The 11,531-nt window shown below is 40.7% G+C and overlaps 2 protein-coding genes across 3 annotated transcripts in view; both read right to left on the bottom strand.

Moving 5' to 3' along the window:
- Nucleotides 1-4,538, bottom strand: part of LOC107097725 (espin-like protein) — a gene marked incomplete at its 3' end in the record, with an annotated part of 34,426 nt that extends 29,888 nt beyond the window's left edge. The window contains exons 1-2 of the mRNA XM_015394987.1: nucleotides 4,140-4,538; nucleotides 2,102-2,292 (exon numbers count right to left, since the gene is read on the bottom strand). Of these exons, the coding sequence (XP_015250473.1) occupies nucleotides 2,102-2,292; nucleotides 4,140-4,433 (485 nt within the window). The remainder of the gene's footprint in view (nucleotides 1-2,101; nucleotides 2,293-4,139) is intronic.
- Nucleotides 4,539-4,764: 226 nt separating this feature from the next.
- scly (selenocysteine lyase) overlaps nucleotides 4,765-11,531 on the bottom strand; it is a 9,926-nt gene continuing 3,159 nt past the window's right edge. For both annotated transcript variants that reach the window (XM_015394998.1, XM_015394999.1), the window contains exons 3-13: nucleotides 9,611-9,720; nucleotides 9,415-9,515; nucleotides 9,103-9,280; nucleotides 8,879-9,006; nucleotides 8,410-8,565; nucleotides 8,208-8,314; nucleotides 8,057-8,093; nucleotides 7,889-7,972; nucleotides 5,631-5,730; nucleotides 5,394-5,469; nucleotides 4,765-5,286 (exon numbers count right to left, since the gene is read on the bottom strand). In XM_015394998.1, the coding sequence (XP_015250484.1) occupies nucleotides 5,133-5,286; nucleotides 5,394-5,469; nucleotides 5,631-5,730; nucleotides 7,889-7,972; nucleotides 8,057-8,093; nucleotides 8,208-8,314; nucleotides 8,410-8,565; nucleotides 8,879-9,006; nucleotides 9,103-9,280; nucleotides 9,415-9,515; nucleotides 9,611-9,720 (1,231 nt within the window). In that variant the 3' untranslated portion in view covers nucleotides 4,765-5,132. The remainder of the gene's footprint in view (nucleotides 5,287-5,393; nucleotides 5,470-5,630; nucleotides 5,731-7,888; nucleotides 7,973-8,056; nucleotides 8,094-8,207; nucleotides 8,315-8,409; nucleotides 8,566-8,878; nucleotides 9,007-9,102; nucleotides 9,281-9,414; nucleotides 9,516-9,610; nucleotides 9,721-11,531) is intronic.

Raw genomic sequence — 11,531 nt, 5'->3', positions numbered from 1 at the left:
ACGCTGGAGAGGGTCCAAAGAGCCATATGTGGCTCTGGAGCTGCAGGTTGCAGACCCCTGGTCTAGATGTTTTAGAGGGATTATACAAAGAGAATTGCTTCAATAAAGGAAATGTTCTAATTCTACTAAATGTTAAAGGGGAAATTGGGGGGTTTCATAGCAGAGGTACTAATTATTGTATCACAGCTGATTTTCTAGAAAGAAATCTCACTTTAACAATTAGTTTTCCGCAACTCGGATAATAGGAATATATTTTCTAAATTTTTAGGTGTGAGGTGGAACTACAGCAACAAGGGATAAATTCATCTGAAAGCTTTTTGACTCCTCTTTGTTCAGGTGTCACCAAACGAGGCTGGAAGTGCTAAATTATTCATCAATAAAACCAAAAGGATATTTGGCACAAGGAAAGGAAAATAAAGCATCAAGTTTGTGATGCCGACTGAACTTAACTCTGTTCACAGGAGGATTTGCAGGATGAAGCTGATGTAAGAGTTTTTGGCTTAATTGTAAAAAAAGAAAAGGGAAAGTTGACCTCCGACACACCAACTCACAGCAGCCTGTTACCGTTCTGCAGCCTGAAACGTGCAGCGCTCCTTTCACTTCATTAGTTTCACCTGACAACAGGCTATCCATCACCTGCTGGGGTCAGCGGGAGGTGAAGTGAAACTGAACCACAGTTACAGGGCTGCACTGCTCTTCCTTCCTTCTGAAACAGCAGCAGCAATGCTCCAAAAAAAGCAATGGAAAAACAGAGTGCTTAAAGTGATCACCGGAGGAATAAATCAGGCTCAATAAATAGGATATTTAGCTACAGCTGGTACGATTCCCTAAATGTATGAGGCTTTATTTCCTCAAACACCATTTCAGAATACAAGAATAATAACAATTAGGGAGTTAAATATGATTAAAAAAAAGAAAAGCTGTGGGCTGAAATGACGTGTTGGTTGTATAAAAGTTAACATTTATAAATCCAACCCACACTTGAAGGAAAATCAAAATAAGATTAACTTTTATAAACTTTACTTTATGCAAAATCATTTATTTGTTCCAGGACTCGTTTCCACTGTGACGGTGTTGGAGACGGGAGTTTCAGAACCACGCCTGATCTAAGAGGGACATGAGGTCAAAAGTCGCAAAGAAACACTTTTTGATTTAGATCTCTGACTGTGAACAGATTTAATGCTTATAAATTTAGATTTCTTTTTTAATCTTTTGGCCACCGAAATAAGGAAATATACTTCTTCTTCCAGCGTTTTATTCTCATTTATCGGGTAAAATGGTTTCTCCCACGTGGACAAAAGGCAGCTATTAATTCTTTTAGATATCCATTCATCTATCAATTAATGGATCGATTTAAAAGGAAATCATTTCAGTAAAATTAAATATTAAAAAAGCTTTTATTGCACATTTTAAAATTGTTGTTTTGTGACGGTAAGATGCTTATTCTTTTAGCAAGTGTCAAGTTTAAAGTCTTTGCACCAGAGCTCATGATTCGCCTGAATTACCAAATAGTTGACAATCATTTCAATCATTAATTAATCACGATAAATTGCTTCAGCCCTAATGTGGATGAAAATCACCTCCTCCAGAACAAGCAGTTCCCCTCTAAACCAGAGGGTGGCAGCAGTGATGCTCTCAAATTAAAAGTTCTAATTCAACATTTTGATTGTTGTTAGAAATGCAGTAAAAATTTATTCACATCAATGTTTTACCATTAAGGATGAGAAAAACAGAATCCATGCTTTTCTCAGCACCTTTGCAGGTCATCTATGAGTCTTTTAAAGCACAACCGCTCCACACATTTATTATGCAGAACCATATATGATTCATTTAGACCGTATAGATGTGAATGTGTGTGTAGATTTGTTGGCAATAGCTTTAAGAAAATCTTGTCTGTTTTAAGTTATTTATTTGGAGAATATTTTCCTGTAGACCGACCGAGTTTTCTGCCACCCCTCTTTAGTCCCTGCATGGCCACCCAATTGAAAACGTCTGAGCTCCGCCTCTGCCCCCAAACCTTTATGGACTCCTGAAGCTTGTAGAGGAATCCTGAATCTCTGGGAATCCTTTAGCGCCCCTAAAAGCCCGACTATCAGCTCACCTAGGGGCCTCCTGGAGGAGAAGTTTTAAGCAGGTGAGCCCCCCGTTGGCTGCAGCATAGTGGGCCGGTACCGCTCCACAGTTGGTCGCTACATTGGCCTCCCCTCCGACAGACAGCAGCCACTGGGTCACCTCCACACAGTCGAAGCGAGCTGCTAGGTGAAGAGCCGTGGCTCCTGCTGCATCCTGATCCTAGAAAGTATTCACAGGGAAAACATCGCTAACTACACCCTAATATCAGCTAAACGTTATAATAAAGGATGATGGATCTTTCCAAAACTTCCACACAAAATGCTTTGCCCATTAATAACCTCATAATGGGCTATTTATTTCAGTCATGAAGTCCAGTTGGTGGAGGGAACAAAAAATTAGAGAAACAAACAAAGACTTAGCTGTGCAGTCATTAAAGTACATTTAGGAGATGGCTTTGCACCCAACATCTGGAAATCATTTCTACTTGCTACTGCTGAAAGTGGATCCACTAGAACTCCACACATATTGCATAATCAGCTAGTAATACATCATAAAAAAGCACATGAACAGCACTGATTACAACCTGCAGCAAAGAAAATGCTCTTTAGACTCTTGGTAACAGTATGGATACAAATACTAATATAAAAGTAACAGTGTGATGATTGAAAAAAATGTACAAGTTTTTAGGAGCTTTAATCACAAACTTCAACATATCCTGTTGGATTTGCATGTGAACGACTAAAATCCTGCTAATTGGAAGATAAAGGGACACATGTGAGTGTTCCATACTCTGCAGCAGTTGATTTAGGGTCTATTTCAACCAGCTTTACTAAATACAATCTTAATCAATCAATTGGAATATGTTCCAAAGAGACTCATTTGTAATATTAGAAGCACCTTTTATAAATTAGCTATAAGCCTGTGTTAAAGCATCGTATTAATTAAACCCCCAGTTCTCTATTAAAGAAGTTATAAATAGGTAGATAAAATAATCTGATTATAAATGTCCTGTTTCCTTTAGCGGTCAGCAAACACATCATCATAATTAACAGGAATGACATATTAAAAAAACTTCAGCCTGTTGGGAAATTAACGCATTTTTCTTAAGGAATTTACCAAATTAGTCGACTTTTTAATAATATTCCAAATTGTTGTGATGATAACCAGCTCTACATTTGTGCTCGCTGTCATGATTTCTCCCACATCGGTCTCCGTCTGTCTTTCTATCAAGAGCAGCTTTTCGTTTTCCCACACCATGATGCGACCACCACCGTGCTTTACAATGGAGACAGCGTTTTTAGGTAGTTTTGCCACATTAGTCATCCAACCTGGACACTTTTCTTTCACAGATTTCTTGCTCTCCTACATTGACAAACTGCAAACATAATTCTTCTTTTTTTTGGCTTTCATTTTTATTATCCCTCCTATAAGATGGTATCACTAATAGAGATCTTGTAGATCATGTTCTTTTGATCATATGATGGATTGACAGGGACTCATTTTTCTGTGATCAAATTACACCCAAGGACTTGACCTAAGGATAAATGACAACGGCACATACTGGGTTTATTTATTGAGATCGGAGTTGGGCTGAACGCAAGCTAACGCCACACTCTTCAGGAATGCTGCCTTTGCAGGTCTGTTTATATTTACACATAAAATACTGCAGTATTGTAAAATCTGACATAAAAATGTTCTGTCAGGCTGAATCGATATCGGATAATAAAAGGAGGATCTGTTAAGATTTTGAAATTAAACATGTAGCTGTAGATATTAGTAATCATTCATTTAGTGATAGAATATGATAGTAAACATGTTAACAAACTGGCTGTTAAGTTGCTGCTCATTCCCTGTTCATAAAGCTGTATAAATGAAATTTTGTTTGTATACACTGTTTGTATTTAAAATTACAAAAAAGTTTGTCTAAGTCAAACCCCTGGGCTTTTAGCGGTACGCAGGTTTCCTGTAGTCCCGCTTTATTCGGTAGAACTCTTTATTGAAACAAACAGATCACATCTTAGCTCAAAATATGTTTTCAGGCCTTTTGACTCAGCGAATAAACAAACCTGGATGCTGCAGCCTCCTTGGTCCACGAGCCACTTCAGCTCCCGGATGTTACCAGTAGCTGCTGCATCATGTGCTGCCGTGGCTCCGTTTAAAGCTCGAGAGTCTGCCGGCAGCCCGAGGTCACGCACCAGGAACTGCAGGCAGTCCAGGCGCCCACACCGGGCTGCGTGGTGCACAGGCCCTGCACCCTGGGCATCGCTGATAGCAGCAGAGAGTTGGCCGGAGGATGCTAGATTCTTCAGAGCTGCCAGGTCTGCATCCCGAGCTGCCTGGATGGCACGATGAAGCACCATCCTCAGCTTCTAAGAGCGGATTACGGAAACTTCCCTGAAGCACCATGAATCCAGTGAGTTGCCATCACAATCAAAAAAGCCTTTTCATGCCGTCCTCACCGCCTCCCGAGCCAGGAAAGTGACACCCTGACAGCAGCCAGCTGGACAGCAGGGCTGAGCTAGAGATGGGGAGGGGGGGTCCGAGCCAGCGAGATAGAGGAGTAATGAAAGACGGGTGGAGGCGCGGCGCTTGTGGCCTCCTGCTCCAGCCTTTGTGTGGCGGCGACCATATGCTTCAGTGGAGATGGGGGGAAACTTGAGTAACGGGAGAAGTGAGGAGAAGCCAGGGATCGGTGGGTTGAAAGGAGTTTTTTTAAGGGTTATTTTACAAAGTCATTACAGAGCTGGGCTAATTAACAGATGATACAACTGGAATATGAAATACTGCAAAGTCTGTGGCTTTAAGGGAGACAACATTTACATGTGGAGTCCATTCAGCTAATCAGCAGCTCATATGGCACAGTGGAAGCGGATTCATCTTTCCATAACATCACCCATGAACTTGAGCCAAGTTCTCCCGCTTTATTATTTATATAAATATCTCATAATCTTTCAGGATCAGTGTAACAGCAAAGGTGATGCGTGTCGTGTGTTATTGCACATCCTAACCTGTCCCAAAGACGAACTCTTCTAGTGCAAAAGAAAGAAAAAAAAAAGGGCTCAGTTCATTTTTTCTAAGAGCTGCACCGTCTCCCTGAGGTCCTCCACGACCAAGTCCACGTCTTCTTTGGTCGTCCCTCTGCCGACGCTCAGCCTCAAGGCATTAGCCGCCACCTCAGTGGGGACGCCGCAGCTCAGAAGGATATGGGAAGGCCTGGCAGACGTGTGCATCGTACAATATGTGCGTTAATGAGGGGAGATACCAAAAAAAAAAAGGAAAAACAAAAAATAAAGGTGGGTAAAAAGCAGGGGTTCTTGTACCTGTGTCCGCTGGAGGAGTGGCAGGCGGCTCCCACGCTGGCCAGCAGCCTCCTGCAGTTCGCTAACACCCTCCAGCCTAAAACAGGGGAGACATTAATCATTCAGAGGCTGGCTGGTTTACAAATAGCTCAGAGCGGGTCGTGAACCGGCTCTGATGATCATCAGCGTAGGGTTAGAGGGCAGTGTTTGGACTGGCACACCACAACAGACATGGGGACAGAGGAGGAGTGACATCACCTTGTAACGCTGGGCCCAGGATGGACACGTTACACGTGTTAGGGAGGATATCAGAGCCCGGATAATGACTGTTGAAGCGGATCCTGTCTCTGAAGACAGCCTGAGACGGAAACAGATTAGGTTAAAGTTTGTGACACAACAAGCTTTAGTGTTTTCACTTCATTCTTACTACTGAAAAAAACGGTCAAATCTGTTTATATTTACTTTGACTTTCACTTCAGTGGAGACAAACTGAACCCAAATTTCAAAATTCTAAGAGGAAAAATGCCTGAAGTCAGGAATGAAAAACCATCCAGGCCTGCAGAGGATGATGAAACATCAGGGTTAGGGACTGGTTATACTACCACAGCAGTGTGTCGCAGTGAGCTTGTCGCAAATATTTTTGATTTCTGCCCAATATTGAAGCGTGGTCTGCGCTATGTTATTCCACGCCACAACGCAAGAGGGACAGTCAGGAACTAGCTGTGGGTCTAGATACGCCGGAGGCGGTGAGGAAGTGGGGGCAAGTTTTTCTGACATCGGAGGACATAAGGGTGAAAAAGAGCGGGGATCCAGGTGGAAAAAGGGTTCCAGCTTTCAAACGCACCTCGCTCTTCTACCATCATTACGAGTCGTTTTCCACAATGGTTGTCATACAAACAAAACAAGCCGGTAAGCTACCAAACGTTACGCATTGTGTAGAGCGGCTGTTGATTTGACCAATCAGAGGCCTCCTGTCTGTGGCACTGTCTGCAATCACCTACAATTTTGGAGAGGTGCAGCAGAGTGTCTATGGAAGGGGCGGGGGCACATTTGCGTTAACTGCGACACACACGCAGACGACCTGGTTTCTGAGTATAAATCAGCCTTTACTGTTTCTAGAAAGGTCTTAAGGGCAGAATATCACTCCAAAATCTTAACTGTTCTCTTCAATACTCTGCTTTTCTTCTATAACCACAATTATGTTGCACAGGACTCCAACACTTTTTTGAATCATTAAAGCAACACTGTGTACATTTTTACCACTAGGAGCACTAGACCTGTAACTTCCAGGTTCAGCTCCACTGAGAGCAACTGACAGCACAACACTGTCACAATGTTAAACAGTTTTCCTCTGCGTTTTGGAATCTGCTAGCAGACTAATCTGGACCAGCAGATTAAAAAGTCATGGAGCTCCTGGTAAATTCAAGCCCACATTCAGCCCTCTAGAATAAATCCCACATCAGAGAACCAAAGGTAAGGGTCACGCTAGCATAAAACTCATGTATGCCACTTTTCAAGCAATGTGCAATCCCAGCTGCCAACCCTGACATAACCGTACGGATACGTACATTTCGAAGACAGGGGGGGAAATTGGCGAAACAGATGGTGACTGAGGTAAACCAAAGCCATATTTGTTTCTGAAGTTTAATTTCACTGCATATCAAACTTTAATTATTGATCAAATTCATCAGATCTGAAACTGCAGTGTGACGTATGCACACAAAAAAATAAGTAAAAAAAATCAGCTTACATTCAAAATCAAAGTCTACTCATATTTAATGTTTCCTCCTCATCACATTCATTATTCTCGTTATCAGTGGGTTGAGTCGTACCACAAATTTGTTTGCAATGGTAGCGATGGATGAATTAACCTTGCTGGAAAGTGCGATTGCAGAACTTCTGCATAAATTAAAGGAGAGCAAAGATAAATTTAAGAAGTGGATTGCTATGTGACATTTGCTCCAGAATACACCTTTAATCATGAATGCTTGTTATATATTTAAGCCCACCTAGTCCTTTTTTATATTGGGCTAATACACTTAGAGCCCATCTTACCATACGAGGCTTATGAAAGACTTTTACATTTATGCGGCTCCAAACAGATTTGTTTTTTTGGTCTTATATGGCTCTTTGAATAGTTTGTGTTGCCGACTCCTGCTATAGAGCATTGATCTCAGACACCGATCTTTTCAAAAAGACTCAGTATCAGCAGGTCGAAGACTTCAACCCCTAAATTAATCACATTATATAATAACTGTCTAACATACATTCCCTCCTGTTTCTATTATTTCTCTGATTCAAGATAAATTAGGGTCCTTATTGTTTTGTTTTTTATTAAGAATTCTTCAAAATCCCCAAATAAGCCTTGCTCAACATTTTTGTGCATCATCTGGGAACTTTAAATCCCAGGAGATGAAACAGGAAGGAACTCAGGGTTCATATCATCCCCAGAAAAGTCCAAGTCAAAGTAAACAAGCCTTATACTAAACCGTCTGCAGGAGGGGAAACAAACTCACTTGCAGTCGTTCTTCCAGATACACTCTTATATTTAGCATGTGACTCTGATAGCGGGAAAGATTAGCGGTCACCAGCTCTGCAGCCTGTCACAGACAGAGAGATCCTGTTACAAACACTGCTTCAGAGGCGCAGTTGGTTCACTCAGTAATCTGCTACAAGGAACATACTTTTCCCAGACCAGCTATCATTGGCGTGTTCTCTGTTCTGTTTCATTGAGGAAAAAAGATAAAAACATTTTGTTAGATCTGAAGAAATCTGAATTTTTTGGTTGATAACAGATCGTCTCTACTGCAGAGACGGCTTTGCGCGGCATCATACCCCGGTCTGAAATTCCTCTCCTGTCCTCCTCCAAATATCATCGGATACAGCGGCGTCTTTGTTCCAGGGCCGTTTACGTACAAAGCGCCGGCCCGAGGAGCGTAGAACTGAAACAGTTAGATGATAGAATGACAGATCTTATATAGACTTCAGGTCAGTTAGTGAGGTCTCCTTTAAGAAGTTGGAAAAGCAAATTTCTGACCTTGTGTCCAACTATGGTGAGGAAATCCACGCCCAGTTCCTGGACATCCACAGGGATTTTGCCCAGCGCCTGGGCAGCGTCGGTGTGAAGCAGGATCCTGAGTCGATCGTGCTGCTTGTTGAGGGATTTAACCCTTTGGCAGATTTCTTGGATTGGCTGAAAAGAAGGAATGTTAGCGTACAGGAATCGGTTTTATGGTATTCCAAAGTTAAATTGTTTTTACAACTGGAAAACAATTAGAAGATGGAAAACGGTCAGCACTGGAAAAATTATCTAGAAAAAAGTAAAAAACGTCTTAAATTAAGTGTATTTAGCCTTATTTGGATAGGTAAATGAGATAGTTTGCCAGAGGAATGAGTATTTTTCCTCTTAAATTAAGATAATTACATAAAATGCACTTGGAAAAAGACAATGCTAACCCTAACCCTTTCCAGTGAGGCTAAGTGGCTTTCAAGCCTTTTTGTTTTACCATGATGACTCCTGTCTCATTGTTGGCCATCATGACAGAGATGAGACAAGTGTTGGGGCGCACGGCAGCGATAATATCCTCCACATCTACACGAGCGTTCACCTTAGAAACGGGCACACATGTTACATCTAGGGTGGAAATAACAGGAAGCAGGTTTATCTCAGTGGTTAAAGGACAACAGTCAAAACCAAAGCAACCATCAATGTGGAAAGAAGATCACCCACCTGCCTTCCCAACCGACTGCAGGTGCTTGGCCGTGAGTCTGATGGAGTCATGCTCCACGTTGGAGGTGATGATGTGCGGCAGGCCGGAGCAGCCGTTTTGCAGTCCTTCGCCGTGCTCTGCGGCGCTGCGGCTCTTCCTGAAGTGCTCCACGGCGGTGTGCAGCACCAGGTTGTTGGCCTATGAGATGATTCATTCACTCTGAACCAGAACTGACTGCAGAAAACTATTGCTCTGAACTAAAGCCGGTCAACAATCAGGATCTGCATCAAGTTGGATCATTTTCTAACATTAGCCAGGAAAGCAGCGTTTACCTCTGTTCCACCTGAGGTGAAAATAATGTCCTCCGCTTTGCCTCCAACCATTCTAGCCACATTCTGTCTGGACCGGCTGATGATCGCTTTGGCCATGGCTCCTGGAAAACAACATTTCCAAGTGTCTTTAGTAAAAATGCTTCAAAAAAACATTTTATTTTGCTTTGGTTTGATTTAAAATAAATATATTTCACACCTGCTATATAGTTGCTACTAGGGTTTCCCCAAGCTTCATGGAGAGCTTCAGTTATAACCTGAATCACCTCTGGCTCCATCGGGGTAGTAGCATTATAATCCATGTAGATCCTGCGTGGTATAAATAAATGTTATATAGCTTTAAATCATTGAGTTGTTTTACTTTTTTTTATGTTTTATACAGTTAACAAAAAAGTTGTGCATTTGTGGGAAGAGGAAGAAAAATGATGTACATTTTTAAAAATATTTTCTGTAAAAATAAAGGAAAGGAATCTGAAAAGTGTGGCCCAAGTTTCTTCCACATCATTATTGTTTCCTAAAGCACAACAGATGGGGCCTTTTTCCTTATATCATGTTTAAAAGTCCAGATGATAAGAAGGCCATCGCAAAGAAACGGCTGAAACCAGATTCACCCACTATCGATGAATGGATTGAATTGTTTGACCAGATTTATGTTATGGCAAGGATATCTTTTTCCCTCCAAGTCGAAAAATAAAATTTTTTATAAGATCTGGAAATAGACTGAGTATATAAAACCAATTAGATCTGACTTCATTAGATTTTTCTTGTGAAATCTGTGTCTTGCCCTCTTATGTCTTTGTGGTTTTCATTGCTCGAGGTGGTGCAATCCCCATTATTCTTCAATTCTGTTCATTTTTGTTATCGTTTACAACTAAGTTAGTGATATTCTGTAAAAAATACCAGAAAGGCAACATGGATAAACTCACTTGGACTTCCTGTTTATATCCTCAGATACGATCTTAAATGGATAAAGCTGTAATCACTGATGTGATGAAAATCTGTGTTTCTAAATAAATTCTTTTTTTCAAACGTCCAGAGAAGCCAATTTCTATTCGTAGTCAGCTAATCAGTTGATGGTGTTCATTGAAGGTATCTCTGTGGAGGCCTCAAAATTAGTTTAAATATAAACAAAATAAAATATCTAATAAATAAAATAGAGAACCTGCATAGATCGTCACAGCTCAGGTGGGAGATTAAACCAGATTTCTGGTAAGCTGATGAGCCTACCTTTAATGATTACTTTACAAATAAAAACAATCTGTAAGAAAATGTTTTTCTTAAAGGTGCTTAATGGGAGAAAAGTTTAACACACTGCAGCGGCAGGGCACCTTTTTTTTTTTTTTTACAATTAATGCTGGAAATTCAGACCAGAGGTCGATCCCAGCTGGAATTTAATGAAATTACCAATGTTAGGATTAGGTTTTGGCAAAACTTTATTGGCTAAAACATAGAAGATCAAGTAAACAAAAATAAAATGTGTTTAAACATACCTACAAACAGCAGTTATGGCTAATTTATGTTAAAACAAAAACAAATTAGAGTATAAAGCAAAACTTTACATTTCTTTTAGGAAAAATAAAAAAAAGAAATTTAGTGATAAGCATTTAAGGGTGTGCTTCGGTGGCACAGTGGTTAGCGAACACGATCCGGGTTCAAATCTCTCCCCTTCTCTCATACCCCCTTTCCTGTCAGCCAACTGTCTACAAAACGAGCCACTAGTGCTGTAAAAACTAAAAAAAAAAAAAACAATAAACATAAAAAAATTGTCCGAATTAATCAATTATTTTCGCTGAATTTGAACCAGGTGACACTAAAACTACACCACTAGAGGAGGCCTGGAAGAAACATCTTTACAGAAAATAGATTTTTTTTTCATTTCTTTAATACAAAATGTTGATATCTGGTACAGTTTGGACTCATTTACTGATCTTGCAGCAAATGGCATGTGTTCGAGTTTACTTTTTGCCAAATATTTTGATAACCTATTACACAATTTGATGAAGTGCTTTAGACATACAGCCTAAAAATCTGGGTTTTATGGCAAATAAGTCAAGTAGGGAACAGAGCATTAATGTGGAAGAAGATCATTTAATGTAAAACATGTAAAAGGCTGTTACTAG

The sequence above is a fragment of the Cyprinodon variegatus genome, unplaced genomic scaffold, assembly GCF_000732505.1.
Source record: "Cyprinodon variegatus isolate N-32 unplaced genomic scaffold, C_variegatus-1.0 Scaffold717, whole genome shotgun sequence".
NCBI lineage: Eukaryota > Metazoa > Chordata > Actinopteri > Cyprinodontiformes > Cyprinodontidae > Cyprinodon > Cyprinodon variegatus.
This window is presented reverse-complemented; position numbering and strand designations above follow the sequence as displayed.